This window comes from Aythya fuligula, chromosome 1 (genome assembly GCF_009819795.1).
Source record: "Aythya fuligula isolate bAytFul2 chromosome 1, bAytFul2.pri, whole genome shotgun sequence".
Classification (NCBI taxonomy): Eukaryota; Metazoa; Chordata; class Aves; order Anseriformes; family Anatidae; genus Aythya; species Aythya fuligula.
Window position 1 is genome coordinate 26,164,898 of NC_045559.1, and position 26,117 is coordinate 26,191,014.

Genomic DNA, 26,117 nt, shown 5'->3' on the forward strand with positions numbered 1-26,117 from the left:
GAGCTGGCGTACCCCTGTATTTCTTGAGTTCCAACTCAGTCCATCCACTCACAAGTTCTGTTTTCTCTATTCTTCTGTATTGTCAGAAGTACGAGCTTTGTAGATTTGCATGCTTTGATTTATTCACTTTCTCTTTTGTTTGCGTTGTGGGATGTAGCTATGTGATTAGTAAAGTTCATTGATTATCAACAAACTAAAGAAACTTTCTCTGAGCTGTTTCTGATTTTCATCTTCAGCTATTATAACATCTGGGTTCCTACCATTTTACCATAGGTGCACAACTCACTTTATGATAGAAACTCCGCCTCGGTGGTCTACTTCTGTATCAAACTGAAACTAGTTTCCAATGGCTGAACCTCTAGCCTGCTAAGTAGATGCTTGTATTATTTTCATCAGTCCTAATCTCCTGTCAGTCTGGTCAGGCTTATCATGAATCCAACTGCTTTTATCAGGTCAGAACTTTTGGGCTGCATTTCCCATATGGTTCATTTGTTAAGCCCATAGTTCACATCACCGCAATCATAATTAGCTCCCACACACATGCACACGCAGTATCTGATCTGTAGAAACTTGGAAATATTGCTGTTGGATATGGATGTACACCTCACCAAGCCAAGACTGCATTTTGGGTAAACTGGGTATGTGCCATCCTCTGCCTTCGTCACAATCCAGCAAGGTTTTCATTGTAAGGAGTTACTTGCATGTAAAGGACAGTTAAAATGTGCACCAACCTATGTGAATGACCGGGGGCCAGGATTGCCAGCTACTCCGTAGAGGTAACCTGCACTGAGGTTTAGGCATACACTGTAACTCCATCCTAGGGGGCTGTTTCCTTGTAGAGAACCCCCTCTGTTTCTTACGGTCATTACTCATTTCCGTGAGGTCCAGACATCAGAAGGGCAAGTCTTTGATACATTTCTCATAATCCTATATCTGAAGGATGCCTGAGTAATCTTTTCCCTATGCTTGGCTAATGTATTTAAATCAGGGCTTTTATGAAGTCAGAAAATCCTCATTGGTTTGTATCAGCTGAAGATTTGGCTTCTGAGCTCAAAACCAAAACTAAGATAATATTGCAAGATTCCAGGATAAGCTGACATCATTTTTTTGCATTGCACTTATTTTAGATTACATGAATAATTTCTGAAAGGTACTGGTTTTGCAGTAAGATTGAAAATAGTTTCATTTTTATTTTTAGTCATCTGATTAATCTATACAGACTGCTGCTTCTCTTGAGTTTTATTCCAGTTTTCAAAGAGTAAGCTTCAAAATAGCTAAATTGATTTTATTGTATGTTTCTTGCATATGGATGTAAATTTTCTACTTTCTTCTTTTAAAATTTTCTTAGTGTTTATTCAATAGAAAATCAAATACACAGTTCTAAGTGAATTTTCTTAGATTTTATTTAAAGACATTTGGCTCACCTAACTGTGTTTTCCACTTATGCACTAGAGCCAATAAGTTCCTTTCTGTATTGATAATAAAATGGGCACAACCACAATAAATTGAAACATTAATAAGCATGCTACAATATTAATTCATAATAAATCAGTCTATGCAGAGAAAAACAAAGATTAAGTAAATTTTATCTTTCCCCTTATTATTTGAGCATGATAATACTGATTTTATTTATTTATTTATTTATTTATTTATTTATTTATTTATTGTAATAGATACCTTGATATCTACTTTTCATTATTGCTCTGATTTTGTGGTGGTGACCTGTGCTCTGCTTTTACATTTGCTCTTCTGTAGCAGGAGTTATGTTGTGGCTTTCCTTTTAAATATGAGGTGTTACTGGTCTTTAATAACATAATTTGTATTAGGTTTTACAGTTTTTCTCATTTTAGTTTTTCTGTTTTTCAACAGATGCTTTTAATGTACCTGTAAGGATTTCAGTCAGTGGCATTGAACCAGCCCATTGTGGTACAGAGGAATTCGATACAGAAAACACAATATGTGCTTTAAATATCCGCAAACAGACATCATGGGATGATTTTTCAAAAGCAGTAAATCAGGCAGTGACAAATCATTTCCAAGCAATCACTTCTGATGGATGGAGGAGCCTAGAAGACCTGTCATATAATAGTGCTGCAGAATCCAGCATTGGCCTCAGTGCAAGCAGTATATTATCTGTCAAACTAGGTATGATTATCGGTGTAATAAAAGCAAAAACGAATGGTTTTCCTGAATTAGTGAAATCTTATTTTATTCCATAGTTTAAAGTATACTAAAAGTTACTTGTGACAGTTGCTGAATGTTATCAGTGCTTTCATGACTATACATACGTTTAATAAAACATTTTTATACTCACTGTTTATAAGTATTACTTACTATAAAGAAGTAGAGTAGGATAAAAATATCTTAGGTTTCTTGATCTTTTAGATGTCAGACTAAGAAAGGCCAATAAGTGTAAAATTTTGAACATTGCTGACGTGAAAGTATGCTTTTGTTTTAACCATGTATGGTACTTTAACATCATCTTGGGGACCAACTGTAAGGTCCTATGACATTTAGTCCCTTACTCAGTTTAGTACTCTAGAGGAGGTATCTGTATTACATGTGAAACAAAATGAGTTAAACCAAAGCCCACACTATCATCTGTACAGTACAGCTAGACTGTACAGTAAATCCAGAATGTAGATCATCAGCCTAAGTAGAACAGAACTACCCTTGTTTTATGTAGTTTCACTTATCAATGTATAATATAAAAATATTTTGAAAAAATCAAAATAATGAGAAAATTGACCAGAATGTGGTAGTACTAACAGTTGCATAAGACACTTGAAAATTCATGTATATCATCTTCTCCACCTCTACCCAAAGAAAAAAAAAGTTACCACCACCAACAAAATAAATCTATTCCTATTTGACTGTGCAAATTATGTTCTTTTACTTATAGGGTAGTGTATTACATGTAAAGATGTATAGACAATCTAGCTATTAACTTGTCTATTAATTGGCAGAAAACATCAGAATCATCAGTCATGTATCAAATAATAGTATAATTATTACATGAGACTGGTCTATTTCTCAAATTGATAAGTGTATACACACAATCTTTAAGTAATTGTATATGCATAAGTATAGGATACTTTACATTGATGCAAAGAATCTCTCATTTTTCTCTTTTTAATAGGAAACATTTCATGGTCAACAGGTCAGAATTTTTCCCAACCACCATGGGACTTTCTGAAGAAGAACAGAGCTGAACATATCACAGTGTTTTTGTTTGGTAATTTTAAATTCATAATTTTCAGTTTTGACTGTTCAAACACTACATGAAATACATACTTTGAGAATCGTTTACTGCTGGTTTTGTTCTTCAGCATTACTCAGTCCTTAGAAATATCGTATCCGGTTAATTGTTTAGCTTGATTTGAAAGGGCTTACAACATTTAGAAAATATGGTGGCACACAAAAGCCGTACTGTCTTTTTTGATTGTATGGTAGTATCCATTTTACATATGTCATGGATAACTCTGAATCTGTGTAGCTAGATGTCTTTCATTTCTTTGTTATTTTAATTTGCATAGCCTGTAATTTTAGGAGATTGCTGTAGAAACAGTACAAAAAGCATGTGTATTCATTATACATGCGTATCAACATGAGAGGTTTAGAAAAGTTATGTGCTTATATCTTTTTTAAAGGACCTCAAGAAGGCTGCCTAAATAGTGTGACCTATGCATCTATGATCCATCTTCAGACTCTTCAGAATTACCTCCGCCTGGTGAGTACCAAACTAACTTATCTCCACATGCTTTTCATATGTGAAATTATTACATTAATAGAGGTGACTAAAAAAAAAAAAAAGCCTTCTACTCTAGAAATGTCAAGATTTCTAAAAAAGTAAGTAGGATGAAAGCTGCTACTTTAAAATAAAATTCCCAGTAAACATTCTCCCAATAATTTAAGCCACGTGAGAGCATTCCCTTCATTCTTTAAATAACTGTCATCTGATTAACTTTACTGTTTAAGAAAATATATTTAAAAATCTTTGATATCTTATTTCTTTCCAAAGTGATTTCATTCCACTTGTTGAGGGAAAAGTAAATTAGAAATCATGTAAGCAATTATTTGAGACTTTAATTTTATTATCAGCTTATATGTATAAAAGTTATCTATCTGTGTGTATATGTGTATGTGTGTATATATGCATGTATATATACATATATATCCTGTAACTCCTATAAGTTATTTAATATCTGAAAATGTAGGAATAATTGGGTAATGTGAGTTAACTTTCTTAGGTTATTAGCTTTAACATTGATCATCAAATCGGAATTAGTTTAAAAAAATACATAAATTTTGCTGTGTCCTACGATAACATTTTGTGTTGTTTAGAAGAGCAGTTGTATGTCATAGATTTCTGCTGTGTTCAACAATATTGCACAATGATGTGCGTGTATTCTCTTAATTACTTTTTATAGGTGAAGTAATTTTAAAGTTAAGATAGACAAAATATTTTTTATTCTGCTGCATCAATAAAATTAACCCATTTCAGCTGGAAATAAAGTCCTTACGCTAGGTCCATAAGTCCTTCACAGTGACTTAAACTACTCTTTAATGATTGTAACATCATTCTGATATATCTATTCTAATGTGAATGAAGAAATGCTTAGCTGTGATTCCTAGACATATCCTTCCTACACAAACATTCAAGTTAATGAAAAGAATACTTTTGTCCTATGGTTTTACAAATAAAGATATAAACAGGAACTTCCCATTTGAAAATATTGTGGTATGCAAGCATTGTCTATTTTGTATCTTATATAGTAAGAATTATCAACTCCAGTAGTACAAAACAAAGAATTTAATAATTTATTAGGTTCTGATTCTCATTTGTGTAAAAGAAAAAAAAATCCAAGTCTATGAACTTTCAAGAATAATGTATTGTCTGTATGTAGGTTGAACAATACCGTAACGTCATCTTCCATGGTCCAGAAGGGAGTTTGCAAGACTACATAGCATATCAGATAGCGGCCTGCATGAAGGTATTAACACATATATAGTAAATCATTTTGCAAATGGGAGTATGTACCATTTCACCAAATCCATAAATTTTCAACACAGCAAAAACAAGTGGCTGCAGGATCTACATGTGACATCATTAAAGTGGAAGTGGATGCTGGTTTCTCCAAGGAGCAGCTTGCAGAACTGTTCATCAGTAGCGGTAAGCTTATTTCAGCAGATTGACTTTGGTAATTTGTAGGAAAGTTTTTAATTGTACAAAGAAAGTAAATACATTAAAACATTTTGCATAGTGGGTGACGCGTTTTAACAGAACTCATGGTTTTCCATAATTTTACTTGGGATTTACGTGATTTACTTTTAATGGTAAGCATCTAAACTGAGGTAGAAATAAGTATGACAATCCAGTAGGGAGCTCTATAAAAGTTCATGACATTTAAGTAAAATTAATAGTTCTTTATATGGCTTTTTTCTGTCTTGTTCCTTTTTCCCTTTGTTTGTGAGCCTTTAAGTTGATAGCTATGGTTCAAACCTACTGAATGAAAAATGAAAGTATTATTGCCTTATTGTAGCTGTTCAAATGTTTAAATATATATGGGAAGAGAAGTTATAATTACTAGTTCTTAAAAAGCCAGATCACTTGCTTTTGATATATGCCTGTTTACTAGATACTTAAGTGAGGTTCTGTGCCCAAGTTTTGTCATCGGGGCAGGCAAATGTTAGTGTGCTTGTGTTCTGTATCCCATTACTCCAGGATAAAGTTGAATTTCTGTTAAAATGAATAGTTTTCTTTTAAAAGATGGCAATAATTACTTGTAGGTTAAAGTCCCTTTACTTGGGTGCTCAATAATGAAGTATTCTCAGAGTGCTCCATAGGTTGTACCTGTGCACGTTCATGATGAATGATCGATAAGAGTGGAAAAAAAGGTAATAGTAGCCAAAGTAGGGTGACAGTGTGAATGGTCAAAATAAGTATGGAACCAGAAGAATAGAGACACATGGATCAGTCAGATGTAGCAAGGAGGACATAAAAAAAAAAAAGGAATAGAATAATGTTAGAAGTAAAGGACCAGGTAAAATTTTCTCTGGAGGATTTGTTCATAAGCAGGTTTTACTGCATTCTGCATACTCATACATTTAAGCTGGGACTTCTTTTATTTCACCACGGTATTAATCATACAGTAATAATAATAGTATATAAAAATAATAATATATAGCAATATATATGAAATATAAAATAATATGTAATATATATAACATATTACACATAAGGTATTAATATAAGAGCCTGAAGGGTGATAGGACACTTTTTCTTCTTTGGTACTGTCCAAATTAATTTTGGCTCAAATACAGTTTTGCTGTGTGAAAGCTGTTCTCAGCTATGCAGCTGGTTTCACCCCTTTGAAGTCTTTTCCTTTTTTTTTTTTTTTTTTTTTTCCATTTCTGTTTCATAAGTTTTTAGTTATACTTTTCATTAAGAAAAAACAGCAACATAGTTTGAATCTAACCTTGGTAGCAAGACTTAATTTTCATCCAAAAATGCTGGACCTTTCTTTTATTACTCTGGCTTATTCTAGAGTGCTAGGATTTAAATTTTACCTTTCATCCAATATTTTCATTCACGTTAATAATAAATGTGACATGTCATTACTTTTTGAGATAGCCTTGTATTTCACGAGCTGTGAATTTTATGCTTCACTTTCTCTATTGAAAGAGCCTGGGTTTTAGGCATTTGAGATTGGTATGTCTGTGGATACAGTCTCCTGTTCTATCATGGTGAAACTTTGAAACAGAGCTTTGAAAGGATCAACCCCTAACTTTTCCTTCTCAGTATTGGCAGACCTGTGTGCAGTTTTGGGTGCCACAGTATAAGAAGGACATGAAACAATTGGGTGTCCAAAGGAGAGCTACAAAGATGGTGAAGTGTCCAGAGGGGAAGATGTATGAGGAGCAGCTGAGGTCCCTTGGTTTGCTCAGCCCAGAGCAGAGCAGGCTGAGGGGAGGCCTCATGGCGGCCTGCAGCTCCCTCACAAGGGGAGCGGAGGGGCAGGCGCTGAGCTCTGCTCTCTGGGGACAGTGACAGGACCCAAGGGAACGGCATGGAGCTGGGACAGGGGAGGGTCAGGCTGGGGGTTAGGGAAAGGTTCTGCACCCAGAATGTGGTCGGGCACTGGGACAGGCTGCCCAGGGCAGTGGTCACAGCACCAAGTCAGTTGGAGCTCAGGAAGTGTTTGGATAGTTCTCTCAGACACACAGTCTGATTTTTTGTGTGGTCCTGTACAGAATCAGGAGTTAGACTTGATGACCCTTGTGGGTCCCTTCAAACTCAGATTATTCCATGATTCTGTGATTCCCAGTGTAATTTCTATGTCAGTTTTTTGTTTTTGTTTTTGTTTTTCTCCCAGGAAATCCCAATCACAGCTGGGAGGTAACGTGTGCCAGTGATTATTCCCACATATAATTTTGAGTGCCACCACATTGCTGGGAGAGAACAGTTAGTCAGAATTCAGATAGGCTTTGGCATTTACCCTGCAGGCCAGAAACTCATTCATGGTCTGGTTTATTTACTAGCCTCTGCGTCTGTAGGAAAGTTTCTTTTTCAATGCTTTACTCCAAGTCAGCAACACGCTTTTCTTAATAGCCTGTACTTGCATTTCAGCATTGTGCATCTGAGTCTGTTTTGATGCCTGTTTCTTTCCCCATTGTCTTGTCACATCTTCTCCCCTAGGAGAGCTCTCTCTTCCTCCCTCAAAATGGTTAAATCAGACCCAAAGGATTGTATTTAGGACTTGGTAAACCTGTCCTCCCTGCTGCCTAGCCATATCCTCTTAGTAAAACAGGGCAATAATAGTAAGGAAATTGCAAATATGTAAACAGCAATCATCAGCTACAGTCAGTCACTACAGAAATGAGTGTGGTTCAGTGAAGGTCATGTAGGATGGGAAACCAAAGTATTCAGTGAGCCAAAACTTTAGGGAATTGCCAGTTGGAAGAATCTTCTTGTCAAAACTTCTTGGGTGTTTTTTGTTTGGCCATTGTTTTTTATTTTATTTTATTTTTATTTATTTTCTATTTGACTTCTGGGACTTTGCATGCAACCTCGTGTTCTCCTCAGAGAACCTCAAAAGCTTTCCAGACACATAAGAATGCAGTCTCTTCAAAATAAAAGAGACCAGGTTCCAGAAAAGCCCTCTTGGTCTTGGCTTCTCCTTCAGTGGCATTGAAATATCTGAAGATTTCCTTATGATCACCAACAGGTCTGACATCAGTGTCTTCAGTTCAGTCGTAACCTAAATATATTCAAAGACTGATCTTGATCTCCTTCTCACCTAGCACAAACAATGTGTTGCTGCCCAGCTTTAATGTGTAAAGAAGTGTATATTAAGAAGTGTATATTTGTCTGCTGGAACTCAGTCAATTGCTTTCTCCTGACAAATTTCATATTTGGAAGGACTGTTACCCTTAGCATTGTAAATACTGAGCAAGTTCAAGCCTAAGTGATACCAGTAATTAGAACTGATCTGTTTCTAATATCATTCTTAATCAACAGAAACTCAGAGAGGTGTCAGTTTTGCCCCTAAGTGCAGGTGATTAATTTAGGCAAAAGTAAAGAAAGTGATGAACAGTGAGTGCATCACTGAGTCCAATGCCTAGGCACTGCAAGCAATTATCTTACAGTTTCTTAACAACATATTAGACATTTTTGAAAACTAGCTAGATCTCCCTACTCGCTTGTGTTTTTTTCTTCTTGTTTTCATTGAGTCCTTCTGGAAGCCTGTTCCAGACTACATTGCCATGTTTAAGATATGTTTTCCAGCCTGAGTTTTTAATGTATGGTTTAAATGTTTGCTCTCTTGATGATTTCTTTTGTGTTTGTTTATTTTAGCTAGCTCTTTCCCCCTCATAACATTTACATCCCATGTATGTGTACCATGTATTTGGAGACCATTCTTGTTCTCTATCAAAGTTTATTTTTCCTAAACAAAACAAGCTGAGACTGCATAATTTGATGGGCCTGTTATTTTCCAGACTTCCTATGTCCTTGTGCTCTCAGTATTGTGTTGAAGATCATGGTACTCTCTGATTTTCACCCATTAAATTCTTTGATTTCTTTGGTGGTTTTTTTTGTTTGTTTGTTTGTTTTTGGTATTTGTGTGTGTGTGTGTATGTTTTGTTTTGTTTTTAATGTCCCTTATAGTATTTGTGATTTACATTATTGTTATAACTGCTGGCCATTCTGGTTTTGCACTGTTACTCATCATTTTCCTTCATGACCATCTTTAGTGTCACCTTCAAAAAGTTCTGAAATAAACCAAAGGACACTCAAGACAAGTGTTTTGTTTGATAATAGTATTAGAGAAATATTGTTCTGGGATTTTGTGTTATGGGAATACTTGCAAAGACAAGTGTTCACCCAGAGAAGTTGTGGACGTCCTGTCCCTGGAAGCGTTTAAGGCCAGGTTGGAGCAATGTGGTCTAGTGGGAGGTGTCATGGCAAGGGAGTTGGGAGTAGATGATCTTTAAGCTCCCTTTCAACCCAAACCATTCTATGATTCTATAACAATATCTATTTAGGCCATAAGGTGCTGAAATCAGGAGGAAAAAAAAAAAAAAGAAAAAAAAGAAATGTGAAAAAAATAAATATTTAATCTTAATGCCCGTTAGATTCAGGTGCTACTATTTCTCATCAAACTAGCCTCAACCTAGTTTTGATTATTTAGAAGATTCTTAGAGATATGGAATGACCTTTTGAAGAGAGGATAGTAGCAAACAAACAGTTAATTTCATCAAGTGATGAAGTTTCATATGAACATGGAATATTCTTTATCCATTTATCACTGCATGGAATAAAGAGTACATGTTAAAAGCTTAAGACGTATTAGCAGCAAAAGAAAGAAAAGTTTCCAGAGATCTCTGCTATCGTCTTGCTATTTATTTTCAGTGTCCTAAAATCCTTTCTATATGTAAAGATTTCATTATAGTCATTTCAGGATTATTTTTAGCTTTTTATTTTTTTTCCTTACTGCACAGTGTGAGATTCTTTCCACTGTTTTTATGCTTTCTGTTTTGAACATATTTTAGAACATCTTAAAAGGAAAAATAAAATATAAAAAAGCCTTTGTTGTACGAGTAGCATTAAAACAGTATACATAAATGAAAATCAATTTTTGTAAGTAGACATTAATGGGATTTCTATATTTCAGCTTGTCTCGTCCCAGTTAAACAGCCTCCTGTAAGCAAGACAACCATCGTGATTTTAGAAAATCTAGAGAGAGCTTCTTTATCTGAATTACTAGGAGATTTCCTGGCACCTCTTGAGAATCGTAGTTCGGAAAACCCTTGCACTATTCAAAGAGGTATTTAAAGAATTTTGTATGGAGAAATGTTTTTACTATGGTTTTATTATAATACACAACACTTGGAGGGGAACTTGGAGGAGAAAAACAATTTGTTCAGTTTTTGTGGTTTATTGCAAAATACAATTAGCTAAAATCAGCATGTTAAATTTTAAGGATAGCTTATGGTTTGTTTTTATCTTTCTAATAAAAGCAAGACACGGTTACTTAATATAAAGTCAGGTAGAGGCATCTGGGTATTTTAGTAAAATGTTTTTTGTTTCATTTTTAGCAAATGGAGCTTCTGGTGCCTTTTACTTTCATGAAAACTGCTTTTTACTGGGAACGATAGCAAAGTGTCATCTTCATGGCTCTGACCTGCTAGTCCAGCAGCATTTCCGTTGGGTTCAGCTTAGGTGGGATGGGGAACCAATGCGTGGTTTGCTTCAAAGGTTTTTAAGAAGAAAAGTTATAAACAAGGTAAGCACAACTTGAATTAGCTTCACTGATTTTGTTTATCACCAATTCTATGAAATATGTACAGTGGTAATGTCAAAAGCTGATCAGATAACGGAATTGTTTCAGGAAAAAATATATTTCCAAGAATATTTGGGGTGTCTATCTGTAAGCGTCATGCTTGACTTAATATAGGAAGGTATGTACTTGTGGCATAAACACACAAGTTGGCTACAAAAATAATACTGCATGTAGTTGCTTATCCACCACATGAAATCTCCTTCAGTATTTTTTTTTCATCTTCTGTGTGAGCATGATAAGGAAGAATCTGTTCTATAAATATTAAATCCTTTCTGAATAAATTGTCTGTACATCTAAAATAAGATAGTTATATGCCCCGTGTGTATTGTCTAAGCTTTATGCAGCAAAAAGAGTTTTTGTAAGGAACTCAAACAGGAAAGAGAGGTGAGAAGCATTAGTAAGGAGGTTGTTTTGAGCCAACAGGCCTGCTGAAGTTCGAACAAGACACCAAAAGAGAATAAAGATGGAAGCCTATTTTAAAATGAGTAAATAAATGGATAGGAAATGGGAGGGGAAAAAAAAAAAAAAAAAAAAAAAAAGTGGGCAAAAGCAGAAATGGAATTTTGAATGCTATTTGGAAAAAAAACATTCCTGTGTAATCGTAGCTGTTATAGACAGGCAGTGTTAGAGAGGGGGAGGGGAGTTTAATCAGAACAGCTGCAAAGGAAGATAATCTTGGCTGCAGAGTTTTGGACAGGCTTAAAAAGAGAAATTGTTCTAGGAATAGGAAGAACTCAGTAGTAGAGAGTCCTGATCTGGGACAGCAGACCTAGTGTTAGTTCGGAGTGTACAGCTGTGCATCTCTTGGTTATCCTTGAGGATGTCATCTTTTGTACCCTGTGCCATCTATCATAGTCTCATTTATAAAAGCTTACTAATTTGAAGAGATTGTAAAGATGAAATTTCAGTCATGAGAGTGAGGAAATTTTAAAACATTACTAGATATACTTTAATAGCAAGAACAGGAGTACAGAATATAAAGAATAAAGGGGAATGTATCAGTTGAACTCTTACCAGATTACTCCCCTTAGATTACTTTTTACAGTTTCTTTTTTTCTCATGTTTACTTTTTTCCCCGTAAGTTTTAAATCTTTGGATTCGCTATGAGTCGTTTTCTGGCTGAGAGTCTGAATGATTTCCAGAATCCTTGCAAACGATAGAGGAGAGTAGCAATTGTGTGTAGGCAAGACAGTAGGATGGTTGAAACTGCTGTCTTGCAAATATGCTGTAGTGCTGGAATGAGATACAGACCAGAGGACAGTGCAAAAGTATGTATCAGAATTCTCCTTCATCCTTTAAGGATAGAGGTTGCGTTCTCAAGCCTACACTGGAGAATATCTAAAGTGTGATCTAAGTCCCTTTATGAAAGGACAGGAACACAATCCTAGGTCATTAAAGATCAGAGAGAAGGACTTTTCTTCATTTAAGTACCAGGCCAAGAAATACAGCAAAGCAGGCAGTTGCAGAAGCTGCTGTATTTTGACTTGGCCATAGGCATGGGCTGGATCAAACTGCTTTGACTACCAGAACTTGCAGCATTGTGTAACATGTCATTTTCAGGCTATTTTGTTTAGACTAACAGCAGTCAGTCTCATAGGTAAGAGCCTAACAGTGTAATAGGTTCCTACCTCTGACTGAACTTGAGCAGAATTTGGGTAATTGGCTCATTAAGTTCTTTTTCGCTAAAACATGTATGCTGATGGTGGCTATTTGGAGAAAAAAAAAAAAAAAAAAAAAAAAAAAAAAAAAAAAAAAAAAAAACATGTCTTCTTGTATCTTCATCTTAAATAATGACTATGAATGCCCAGTGTATTAGCATGGGTTTTGTTTTTGCTTTTTAACATGTGTGTGTGCCACATGATTTGGGTTTTAAAATAGGGGAGACCAATGTTAGAAGTAAAAGAAAAATTAATCTGTTTTAAAAATCTAAGGGAAAATAAAAGCACCTTCATTGTTTCAACAGTACAACAGTAGACTATTTCATAGATACTTGTTCTTTATTTTAATAACTTGCTTGTGCATTAATGTTCATGTTTTCAGATTAAAAGTTCTTCTTCTCCTTGTTTTGGAGATGTATTGGGAACAGTTTAAATGTTTTTCTACATTAATATTAAATTGTTCACCTGTAGACTCTGTTAGTTATTCCAGGAGCTCTGGCTTCAATGCTGGCAAATACTATCCCTAGTGCATCTTTTAAAGCTTCCTTTAATTCAAACTGCTCCAGAGGATAATCCTAGGATTAGGATGATGAAGACTGTAATTTGGACTCAGATGAGATAGAAGATCTTTTTGGCACCAAATAATTTTCCTTTAACAAGGCATACTAAAAATGTAAGTCTTACAGGAAGGCATTTTTCCTTCACTGCTACTAAATATAAAACTAAGTTAGAAACCCACTGACTATATGCCTGGATCAGACATTCCTGTTCAGTGTGATGGTATATTCTTTTATGTGCCCTATTTTTATTATATATATTGCATAGGATACGGTAAATGCCTCTTGTAATTCTAATCTTGAACACCATATAAAAAGCAACGCAGTCAAATTTGTGTCTCAGTTTCCAAAAACAAAGTAGGGGCATGTCAGTTCACTGATAAGGAGTCATAGTTGGGGAAATAAGGTTTAATACCAGAAGACTTCAGTATATGTAATTGAAAAGTTTGATCAGCTTTTGTCTGTTATTGGTTTTCATGATAGAAGGAGGAAAAAAATAAAAATTAAATTAAAAATAAAATAATAATAATTAAAAAAAAAAAACACACACACAAAGAAAACAGGCCTTCTCAGGACTTCAGGATAAGTGTTTACAGCAGAGGTCTTGCACTGTGTCAGTCATCTTTTCTCTCTCTGCAGTTCAGAGGCAAAGTACCTCCTCCATGTGATCCTGTGTGCAAGATCATAGACTGGATTCTTGCTGTTTGGCACCAGCTGAACTCTTGCTTATCTCGTCTTGGAGCACCTGAAGCTCTTATGGGGCCAAAACATTTCTTCTCTTGTCCAGTGGTGCCAGGGCACGGCCAAGCAACAGTGAAGTAAGATTTCTGTTTGTTTGACCCTGTTCAGTGCCAATCAAATATTTCCTACCAATATAGCAGTTATGTTTCTCCCCAAACTCATCTGACTCAGCATCCTTGGAAGTATTTTAGTGGAAGTTACTGAAAGCTTTAAGACTTTTGTTTGGTATTTAATTACCAGAAGGGCAATTTTGAAGGACAGAAGTGGGAACTGGGTGTCTAACATTGGTTGAAAATCAGTCTTTTGTTGTGACCTTTCAGTTATTTTCCAACACAGTTTCTAAAATAGTGTGTGTACGGGAACGGCTAATTTTGCTCAGCCCTTTAAGGGTTCTGTTCTTCATTCCAAGACAGTACTGTAAAGAAAACTTTTCACTGGGGAACAGATCAAAATAAGAATCAAGAATTCTGAGCTTGAAAAGTTGGTAAAGTTTCCTTTTGAAGTTGCATATGAGAGAAAGATGGAGAAGTAGAATGCTTTCTCACCCTTTCTAATGGCTGGTATCATTTCTAAACACACACAGTTTCACGGAAGGATTAGCCTAGAAAATAAGGCAGATACATTCTTTTTAGCTATGCACATGGTTAGATGTCCAGTGAAATCAAAGAAGAATGATGAAAATTTGCCTTTTCCTGCCTGGTACGTATTGCTTGAACATCTGCTCACATTCCAACCTCTGCAAATATTAGCAAGTGAAACAAGAAATACTTACAGAAATTTAAGCTATATTGGTTTCATGATAGGATGTTGTTTGGCTATATTAGAAAGGTAACGAGCCCTAACGAAGATTCCAACTTCCTCAGAACTCAAATAATGTTCTTTTCTGGGTTGTGTGACCTTACTTTTCTCACCATGTGATCATATTTTCTCATGTATAATCAGCATTCTCCTTGATTGCCCCTTCTATTCCCTCTCTGACTTTTCTCCCCTATCAGTTTCTGCTCACCATTAGTCCAAGGTCCGTTTCTTAGTGCATGTGTTAGCCTTCTCACCTTTTTCTCTGTCCAGATCTCGATAAATTTTGCTTGTTTATTTTCTCGTCTCTCTCTAAAGGGCAAGGTTTTCTAATATCCAGAGTAATTATCGAATTCTAAATGTGGATTTAGCATTGGCTGAAAATGTTATGGTTGCTGTGAAATAAAAAATGAATAAAGCACACCATGCATTTATCTCCTGTCTTCCTCTTAATCCGTGTCCACTGAAATGTCTTAATCAGTTATTTATTGTAATGGTATCAGTAGAAGGCAGAAAACGTGTTGCTTAGATACCTTAACTATGCATTTCTTGGTTTGGATTTGTCCTGAGTAACCTTGACTAGATTCACAATGCAGTATTTTGAGGTAATTACCACATCTCCGTAATATCTTTCACAGTAGTGATATGCCACCTGACTCTTCATTTGAATGCAGTTTTTGTCTACTAATAAACAATTAGAAAGCACAGCTGCAGTGAGCACTTAGTAGACACTTCAGGTTTAGCAGTGTGACGCCTAACAGTGTAGTCATATAACTAGCAGTAAATAGGTTTAATTAACTGCTCACTGGTTGGTGTTATTTCAATCTAATTAGCCACTCCTGTCCTCTTGCCCCTCTTCTCCACTGCTATTCTGCTGCTTTTTGCATTTGTCAAAGCCTCTCTGAGTCAGTTCAGTTCATTAACGTAGTAGCCAGCTATCTGGAAACTGAGTTAGGTCTGGGCTGGGTGTTAGCGCAAGGTAAGTGGTAAAAGCAGGCAACTGGAAAGAGAGAGGGAGAGAGAAAGCACAACAGGATATTGTGTCATGCTGTGAGCTCTTTCATGTAGCTTCACATGTTTTGGAGAGTAGGCTGAATAAATGAGGAAAATTTTAGCTGCATTTTTTTGTTTATGATCTAGAAAATTAACAATGATGTTCTGATAGGGAAGAGTTCCTTTTTACAGCTCTTTTTCAGAGATGAGCGATACTACATCTTTCCAAAATATCAGGTACATCAAAGAACTGGGGATTTAATCAAAATGTGCACAAATGAAAACCAAACTTAGGACTGAATTTAAACACCGGGCTGAAATTTTATTAAGAGAGGATGGCACTGTAAAGCCCATCAGCAGTTAACTGTTAGATTAAATGTGCTAAATTAATTTTTATCTCTGCAGCATTCATTTCTGACTATTCCTACTAGCAATATTGCAGATTGTCAGAAGCTTACATGAGCAGAAAGTGAGAGATAAAGTTACAGTTTGGCAATTTATAGTAAACCAGTGTTTACTTCCATAGCTTAAGTCAGCTAGCAGAAGCAAACTGTGTCTACATGGAATGTATCTACAACATCGTGCTAAGAAGCTTCAAGGAACATCTTAAATATGCATTTTACAGCTTATTAGCTGTACTAATTCTTTTGTGAATTAATATAACTTTTACCAAGCTTATACAAGCACTTTACAGTATAATTATATATCATAAAAATTCAATCTATGCTTCATAACTAATGAAAAATATATATTAAATGACTCATGCATTCTAAATTAAAAAAAAAAAAGAAAAAGTTTTATTTCTAGCCAGCCAAAAGCCATCATTTGGGGTAATAAGATGGCTTCTGTGTATCAACATATGAGGAATATGGTTCACCTCAGTGAAACAGACTTTTTCGCCTTCATTTTTTCTGAATGGATTTCTGAGAAGCTGAAGCATCATTATAGCCTGTAATTTCATATAGACCTTTGATATAACCTATGTAGCTCTAAATTTTACTCATCTACATCCCACAAGATGGTAATAAGGAGGGAGAAAAAAAAAAAAAAGTTGTATTTGATTTTAAAAAGATTGATATAGTGTGAAACAAGCCTTAGTCCTGAAACTGCTAGCCTTTCTCCCCTGAGAACTGTAAGCTGTGACAAATACCACTAATTTATTTGTTAATACACTTCTTTTTCACTCCTGTGCTAAAAAGGTGTAATATTTCTCTCTTAAGCAAAAATCCCCCAAGAACCACATCCCATTGAATCAATTTTTTTGTAATCAGACCCGGTCTCTAAACCAGACAATCTGGAAAATCCACAGCATCCTGGAAACACAGTTCAGAATAGACCAAATAAACAAAAGGAGAGAGAGAGAGCAAGGCAGCTGTATAAAAAGAAAGGTCATGCAAGCTGGACGAGTTTGGAAATGGAAGAATACTAGAAAGGGTGAGATCAGGACTGAATAGCCCTTTTTTCCCACCCTGGCAGCAAATATGCTATGAATGAACACCTGCAAGCATGGAAACTTTTCCATGTGCTGGCAAAGGTGAAAGAGAGTTTTTTTTTTGGTTTGGTTTGGTTTGGTTTTGGTTGGTTGCTTTTTTTTTTTTTTTTCTTTTTAATATACATGAATACACATTTTTTCTGGAACGTTCTTTCTTTAAGCTTTAGAAAGAAAATGATGGTTTATGTTCTCATTTGAAAGAGGAAAAGAATCAGATGGTAAACAGTTTGCCAAAGCCATCTGAGAAAAAAAAAAAAAAAAAAGGTCAAATAATTGAATATAAAGCAAACAAATAAAGCAGTTCCTTGATGAAATCAGTTCCTTGCTGATATTGAGTACAATGGGATGTCCAAAATATATGTGCATCCCGAAAGCACAAAATCTGATGTGCTACCCAAAGTATTACCCACAAATCTGGGGGGTTGATAATTTTCTCTGAGGCTAAAGAATTGTTTGTGCACCTACAGGTGGATGTCCAAGTTATGGAATGCTGTGATAGCTCCCAGAGTCCAAGAAGCAATACTCTCCAGAGCCTCTGTGAAGAGACCATCTGTACCAGGACAAACAATAGCCAAAAAAAATCCCAGTCAAGGTCAACAGGCTGTTGTTAAAGCTGCTCTCAGTATCTTGCTAAATAAAGCTGTGTTACATGGCTGTCCTCTACCCAGAACAGGTAAGAGTGAACAATCAGAAAGGCAAGTAGCTGTATATTGCCAAAGTGGGGCTTTTAACCATTTGGTTTCTTTTGCAAAACTTCCACAAAACTTAACAGAGTTGTACAAATTTGTCAAAGAAGCACCATTTGCAACAATTCTTTCTAACGTTGTTCTATTTTTGTTTCAGAGTTAGATAATTACATAGCAGATTTTAAGGGTGGAAACTTTCCTTTATCCATGGTCTCAAGCTACAAAAATTGTGGTAAGAAAAGAGGAGAAAATGCTTCTTGGAGAAAAGTGAGTACAAGTCCTCGCAAAAAGTCAGGCCACTTATCCTCCCAGTCATGGAATAAACAAGAGACAAATACTGAAGGTAAAGTTTTCTATTTGAATTGTGGGGAAACAAACAAAACAAAAAAAAAATGTGGGGGTTTAAACTGAGTACATAGGAATGTAACTTTTTTCCACATCATGAATTTAAACTTTGCTACAAAATAGCACTTGTGTTTATGTTTACTCATTTTTTAAAAATGACTTTTTTTTCCAAAAAAATATGTTTCTTTGTCACTATGAGGTAACCTAATCAATTCCTTATTTTTTTTTTTTTATAATGCCCTTTCTCTTGTGTGATAATGAGGTAGACTTTGGCTCTGATGGTGGGAGATAGAGCAATAGTTACACGTCACACTGATGAGAGTGATGCTTTGTCGTTCCCTTCCTCAGTACTGGCTGTGAGGAAGCTTCATTACTTGATTGCTTCCCTCCTTCATGCCTTAAATCTGCACCTGATTTAGAGTACACACACAATGTTTTGGAGGGTTGTTTTGTTTTTTAAATCTTTATATCATGTAAGGCTTTGTGTCACCAGGTTTATGGGTGTGTATAAATGTGGAAGCTCTACTAGTAGCTGACACTTCTGAAATGTGTTTTCACCTCAAGATCATAAGCCATCTAACAAGCAGTTTACTACAAAGGGATATCATCTGGATATATGTAGAAGCAACATTCATTCTTTTGCAATCTGTCATTCTTGCATTCTTTTTTAGAGAACTTCATTTTATTTTTTATTGTATTCTTTTTTATATCTGTCTAGAAGTGAAACCTTGAAATGCTGTAACCAAATGCCATGTCGAACAGGAAAATTTCTAGAGGAGAAAACCAAATTACTTGTTTTTGCTATCTGAAAATGAAGGTAACTCTCCTTTAGACAGGAGAGTTAGGGAGGAATTTAGAAATGATTTTTTTTTCCTTCATTTTAAAAACAGGAAGATTTTAGTCTCAATTGCCTTATATATAAAAGACTGAAATACCTGATGCCTGGTACTTTTTAATGTTGAATTGAACGATTCATTTCTTCAGCTCTTGTTCAGAAAGAAATCTGCTTTTGCTGAACTGCAAATCTAATGTCCCAGTTCTGCTTTCTAGTTCTCTGTTTGAATTGTGAACAAATCTAACCCCACTAAGATTAATCTAATTCCACTAAGATCCCACTATGATTTGGAGAACTCAGATGAACATAAACTGAAGTAGGATGGTTAGCACTGTACTTTGTATGCAGAGATGCTTTTGGAGTCGAATTAATATCTGTAAATAAGTTTTTTGGTTGGTTGGTTGGTTTTTTTGTTTGTGTGTGTGTGTGTTGTTTTTTTTAAATGGTGAATTTAATTTCGTTTCTGCTATGTTGTTCGTATTAAAAGTACGGGCAGATTCTTTGATTTTTCTTAAATGAAGTTAAATCTTTACCCATTCATAAGTGATTTCTGTTTGAGAGAACCAGTAACACAGAAATCTGATGTTCTGACTTCCACAAAATGGCATCACTCTTGCTATTTTAGCAGTCCCATATGGACCTGATGCTACTCTGAACAGTTTGAAGGGATGTATTCTGAACTTTGGAAGACTTTATTTATTTAGCCAGTAAATGAGAGCACATTTTCCCCATTTATCACAGGTTGTTTTTTGGTTTTTTTTGAAGAAGAATTCAGCAGACATAATAATACACTAATAACTCAAACTCTCTTTTCTGCAGGTGTAAAATCTAAGACTATGTTGCAAGCAAACTGTAAGAAAAGAGCTTCTCTTGCCACAAAGTAAGTTTTAATCTTTGATATTTGTAACACATAGGAACAATAAAGATCTTGAAATGGTGTGGTAACCCAGCACCTAACAATGAATAGATGAAGAGTTTGCACTTGATAATGTTTTGTCTTTACATCTGAATAAAAGAATGCTATTTAATTTTCATGTCCAAGAGAAAATAAAATTTGTACACTTGGTATTATTTTAGAATCAGTTTCTATAATTCAAAGCTTGCAGCTCCTTGTGTTCTTTTTATGTAACAGAATAACGTATGTCTTAAGAGTATTATGTAACATTTTTTCAGCCATGAAAAGCCAACCTTATGCTTTTTTCACTTGGCATTGTATTTAAAAAAAAAACAAAACAAACAAACAAAAAAAACCTCCTCTGGCTGTTTTGGCTTACTGAATGGCAATTTGAAGTTGTACCATACCTGCACTTTATTCTAAATAATACCGAGTTTCTCTAAGACAGGGTATGAATTAGTCTCATAGAACTGCATTTGAGATTTGACTTCAGTCTGAAACCTTTATGCCATCATATTCACAGGAATAGAGAACATAGAATACTTTATGCTTCCAGTATGCTGGCTTTTTAAAATCAAAGTGTTTGGAATTAAGTCCAATGAAGAGATGAGAATAAAATTGGTTGCGCCATTAAAAGATAATAATGATAATAATACAGTGGGCAGAAGAATCCCTTCTTAGAATTTCAGGTTAGAGAGAATAATTTGAATAGACAGGAGATCTATTATGATAATAGCAAATATTTACAACTGCTACTGCCAATGAATTAGATATTTTTCCTGTTTGTAGTAGTAAAAACATTTGGAAATAAATTACTGTTTTCCAGGTATATATAGTATTTATTTTTTAAATTCTATATCTTGTTTTGTTTGTGGTTTGTTTTGGGTTTGGATTTATATTTATTTTTTTTACTAGGTCTTCAGAGAATGATCAATTGAGAACATTAAATCTAGAGCAAAGGCTGTCCCTTGGTTCTGATGATGAAGTAGATCTTGTGCAGGAACTTCAAAGTATGTGTTCCAGCAAATCTGAGCCTGATATAAGCAAGGTAAACATAAGGCTTTTAAATAATTTACATAATTACCATATGCAGCTGTTTGCTACATGCTTAAAATAAATTTTTAATTTACAAGCACTGCTTGAACTGAAAAAAATTGTAAAGTTAGCTGGCAATAAACCAAAGTCAACTAATAAATAATACATTTGAAGGAGAGTGTTCTGGTTTAATACACATTATTTTAAATTACACCTTCACTATCTTGTATTACAGAGCTTTTTGCAGTAGAGGCTGAAATTTATTAGTTCATAAGTGCTGCAGACAATAGCCTTCTCTGCGTTACTGTTCCCCATGTTATCTTTCATGTTATTATTGCTTCCTCTGGGAAACTTTTTTGCAGTCCTAAAGACAGAGAAAGTTTTTCTCGGTATGCATTGCACATTTTGTTTGTATAATGTAATCTCATTAGCCATCGTAGAACTGGCTCAAAGCTCATCTGCTGTGTAGGCAAAATTATGTTTTGCTGCCTCATGCAGCAAATGGGGCATTAGCACAATTCTTTTTTCTGGCAGAAGAGGGTGAAAGGACCTTGCAAGACTCCTAAGTCTATGACTAAGACTTATGCTGGAATGGATTTTGATCTCCCGGTAGCTATGGCTATTTTTTTGTTTTCTTTGTTTTCTTCCTGGCAGAGCTGAGGTAGATGTCTGCAACAGCAGGCTATGTTCAGACTGGAGTAGCTGATCCATGTCTTTGGAAACACAGAGAGCAAGCAAGCTTCTGCAGTCCTAGGCTGTTGTCTAGTTAGGCCATCCATTATATCCTCTAGGATCTCCTTGAACAATAGTCTCATTAGTTTTGTTTTATTAAGTATTCTGTTTATCCTTAGAAGACAAACACATTTTTATTAAGAAATGCTATGTTTGGGAAGATTTTTCAACGCATTTAATTAAATTCTTCATTATGTGATTTTTGTTTTGGTTTGGTTGGTTGGTTTTGGGTGGGAGTTTGTAGGCTGTAGTTTGTTTTGATTGATTTTTTTATTAAAAAAAAAAAAAAAAAGTATTCACAATACTTGGATGAGTCACATTCTCCAAGCTGGTCAGCTAATCACTAAGTCAGCTAACAGGGATTTACGGTATCTGCCCTTGAAAGAATGGGATGTGCTTAAAGAAATGGTAACCAACTTAAAGTTGTGTTTAATAACATTTAAAATGTAATTGGTTGTTGACAATTCAAGGAAATGTGGATTAGATGAGGAAGGAGATAGATGTCACTGTCTTTTGTTCGGTTTCCTCATCATGGGTGGAACCATCCATGGTAGCAATTTCTGTTAATTCCCTAACTGCCTGGTAGAGGCTTACGGAAGTAAGGGTGCTGTTGTATGCTTGCTTTGTGTGATGTAATTTCAGGCTGCCATCAAAATAAGCACATCAACTTTCTAATTTGCCTTTTCACTACGTGTTCCTGCTGCCTCTGTTATGATGGGATTGAGTACTTTTGCAGTTGCAGAGTGAATCGGGTCACCATGCCCCAGGATAAAATACCTAGTTCTCAGCAAGGTCAGAAGACTGATCAGATTGTATCTGTTACTTCATGGTCACAAATTTTGATGGAATATAGCAGGAAAGAAATATGGCAGGAGGAAGAGAACAGGATCATTTCTTTCTGTGACATCCCTGAAGCTTGATAAAATGTAACAGGAAACTGCCCTTAAGCTCCACTATATAGTATTGCTCTGAAAAAGATGTTCAGTCTTCTCTGACAATGGGCAATGTTAACTCTCTCTCTCTCTCTCTCTCTCTCTCTCTTTCTCCCTTCTCTTTCTCTTTCCCTCCCTCCCCTTTAAATTCTGTCGAGAGTAAAAGGAAAGTTATTTTACTTGTTCATTGGATATTTATGCGTTGCTACTATACACACTCTCATTATGCAACTACATGAAAATCAAGTCAAGATTCCAAAACTTGGTAAACAGAAACATAACTTCTTGTGAGAATAATAAAGAATTCATAATTTCTTATCATTTTTAGATTGCAGATTCTAAGGATGCACTACTGATGTTCAACAACTCTCAGAACAATCCTGTATTTTCAGCAAGTGGTACTAACCCAAGTAAAACAACGAAACAAAAGGTAGGTGAAGAGTTTCGTAGTAGTACTGAAAGTGTCTAAAGTTTAGGTGTCTCTAACATCTGAGTTCCTGATTGGATACAAAGAATGAGTGTTCCAGTGCCCTGTTTATTATGAGAATAAACTGTCATGATTCTTAGGAAACTCACTGGACGCACCATGCCAAGTTTCTTCCATGTGTCTTAATGGAAACGAAGATTTATTAAACAATGAATGTATTTGCTACACGTTTTTCATGTTTACATGAAGCGTCTCCCTAGGCCAAGTATTGTTAACATTCCTTCAACATTGTAAGTTATTTGTATCAGATTTTGAGAGAAATAAAAGCTCTGGTTTCTTTTTTCTTTCTTTCTTTCTTTTTTTTTTTTTTTTTTTTTGTTAACTAAGTAAATCTATTTAATAAGTTTGCAAAAGCTGAAAACTTCGTTAAATTCTTGATGTAAAATTACTGGCTCGTGGTTTATTTTTGTACCCACTTTTGCAGTGATTACCAAAATATGTAAGATCTCAAACCAATATTTTCCTAAGTGTTTTTATCTCAGTAGAATGGAGTCACTCTGGTGTCAGAGCTCTCAGTGGGTGAGATTTTGAGAAGGTATATAATCAGAGTTTTTGAAAAGTATGATTTTCTTGTTTAAAAGTTTTATTTCTCTGCCTAGCTATCTATTGTTCTACAGTTGTCTTGGCATATTATTTATGAGATGCCAAAAGCAACACACTGTTATAAGGTTGGTGGCTCTGCGAAAAGAGAGTCTAAATGTGAACAAACTTCACTATCTTAAGAGTAGCTTCAGAGTGGGAAGGTACATTCAATACTACTGGAATATATATCAGATCCACTATCTGTTCTTTTTTTTTACAGAAATTAAAAATAATTGTTTAAGGGCTAAACAACCCCACTAAGTGTAAAGATATACTATTCCCACCTTAGTTTTCATTCTTTGGATGATAATTTCCTTTTCTTTATTGTTTTTGAACATTGAGAGTATTTGTGACCATACAGCTCAATTAACCTTAGCCAGCACAGAGTCTGTTGTCCGTGTTCTCTTAATAGGCATTCAGAGACTTGGGTTCCTCTGGAGATCAACCCAGACACTGTCTCACTGTGGTAAATTGTATTTTGGAGGTACACTGCCTATTCTCTGTCAGTACAACAAAGTAGCCCTGAAAATAGTTTAACTTGTGCACCTAAGCATTAAAAAAAAATGAAGTTAGATGAGATGACTTACCACCCTGACCATCATCTTTTTTCATATTCAAATATTCAAAATTTTAAAAATATTGTTTGTAATTTTACTTGAAATCCAGAGAACAGACTTCACTGAATGGAAAAAATTTTAACATTGCAGATCCATGTTTAGGTATACTGCTTTTGACTGTTTCTCTAAACACATTAATTTCAGACAGTCCAAATCAGACCTTTATATAGTAATGATGCTTAGATAATTTGGCAAGTCAGCTGACCTGATCATTCCCACTATAATTTTTTCATAGTGAATTTGGTTTACTTTTAAAAATCCTTCTAACAATGTAAGGCATAACTAAATGCCCATTTTTCCCTTTTAGCTGTGGCTGCAGCTGTCATTTCTCTGTTATGATGAAAGAAAAAAAAAAAAATGTTACTTTGAAAATTGAGATATTTGAGAATTAAATTTAAGATTTTTGAATGCCAATGCAAAAACCTTATTGACTTTTCTTCTTTTGGTATTTTAAAATGCTCATGATATTTCCTTTCAATCACAGAAGGAAAAAAAAGCCATAGTTCACCAAGTAGTAACACACTGTCATATTAAACTGTAAAGGATTGAAAATAACAAAGGTTTGGTAAGGGCAGAGGGTTGAATGGCTGTTTTTCAGGTCAAGTACAATAATTATTTATACAAAAATGCTTTCTTTTATTCACAGGATGGAACCCGTCCTCTCAGCAGCAGTCGAACTGTAGAAAGCAGCAACAGTAAATCAAAGACAGAGCTGGGTGGTTCAAGAGTTAAATCTTTTCTTCCTGTACCTAGAAGTAAAATCACCCAGCCTTCTCAGAATACTAAAAAAAGCAGCAGCAGTAATACAAGGCAAATAGAGGCAGATAACAACACAAAAAGAGAGATTTGGAATTTGCACAAAAAAGAACAAATAGAAAAATCTAATAAATAAACCTGCCTACCATACAATTTTCTGTGTTCACATGATCTCTATTGCAAAGAACCAAGTACTCAAATTTGTAAATACTTTTTTAAAATAAACTGTTTCCCTGTAATGTAAAGTTTGTACAGGACCACAGTTTTGTTTGTATGTAAATCAGCTGGAAATTATATTGTTTTAAATGTCAAAAACTGGCAGTTTTGCCACCTTCATAGATTTCTTTTTCTGTTATGAAAATGACTCTTGTTTAAATGATAATATTCAGGGGTATTACCACAAGATTCTGATTGTGTATATACTGTACATAAATATATTCTATTAAGTTCACGTGTTAAATTGCATTCAGATGAGTTGCACAATATGTACAGTACTGGCTTAAAGCTATTGTACATGCATTTTAAAGACATGTTTTTATCTTCAGTTAATGAAAAATTAATGGAATGTGGCAATAACTAAAATGATCAGAAGTGCAGATCAGTTACTTTCAGCTACAAGCCATATTAAATACTTTGATTTCCCCATCATCTGCCTGCTGAATTGCAATTCTGTTTCTCCCAAGCTTCTCTTCATCTTAAATGTCATGAGTTTGTGTTACAACTTTTATCTTTCAAAAAAGGAAAGAGATTGAGAAATTAAAATGCAATAAAAGTTATTTTTCTCAGACTCTTATTCTTTGATAAATTGAAGAAAATGTGGTCATTTATTAACTAAGTTTTTCTTGTATACTGTAAAAACAAAAAATTATATGCTTCATTAGTGTTTTTTAAAGTACACAAGAAATAATAGTGTTTTATGGAAACAAATTTTACTGAAAAGGAATTTGAGCACAAGCTTAACTACAGTATTACGAGAGAGAATGGAGTAGCGATAACATGAGTTACTATGTAATTATCAATTTCTATTGTGGATTTAAGATGTAATTGCTGTGAAATGATACTTGAGTTGCAGTGAAAATGAAGTCTTTTTCATTTTTCCCCACTACAGAGGCAGAACATTTTCCCAGGACAGAGT

At 34.9% G+C, this 26,117-nt stretch overlaps 1 protein-coding gene across 3 annotated transcripts in view; it reads left to right on the top strand.

The window, feature by feature from the left end:
• Positions 1-25,730, top strand: part of CTTNBP2 (cortactin binding protein 2) — an 87,233-nt gene extending 61,503 nt beyond the window's left edge. Inside the window, exons 10-23 of one of the 3 annotated variants that reach the window (XM_032185322.1) lie at positions 1,870-2,145; positions 3,140-3,235; positions 3,651-3,730; positions 4,908-4,994; positions 5,074-5,173; positions 10,176-10,328; positions 10,600-10,787; positions 13,699-13,877; positions 17,548-17,753; positions 17,924-18,109; positions 19,766-19,826; positions 20,757-20,889; positions 22,869-22,970; positions 24,873-25,730. In XM_032185322.1, coding sequence (XP_032041213.1) covers positions 1,870-2,145; positions 3,140-3,235; positions 3,651-3,730; positions 4,908-4,994; positions 5,074-5,173; positions 10,176-10,328; positions 10,600-10,787; positions 13,699-13,877; positions 17,548-17,753; positions 17,924-18,109; positions 19,766-19,826; positions 20,757-20,889; positions 22,869-22,970; positions 24,873-25,118 — 2,093 coding nt within the window. In that variant the 3' untranslated portion in view covers positions 25,119-25,730. Of the gene's footprint in view, positions 1-1,869; positions 2,146-3,139; positions 3,236-3,650; positions 3,731-4,907; positions 4,995-5,073; positions 5,174-10,175; positions 10,329-10,599; positions 10,788-12,983; positions 13,557-13,698; positions 13,878-17,547; positions 17,754-17,923; positions 18,110-19,765; positions 19,827-20,756; positions 20,890-22,868; positions 22,971-24,872 lie in introns of those variants that run through there. The other 2 variants (XR_004253127.1, XM_032185331.1) reach the window with 2 other exon arrangements.
• Positions 25,731-26,117: the final 387 nt, after the last annotated feature.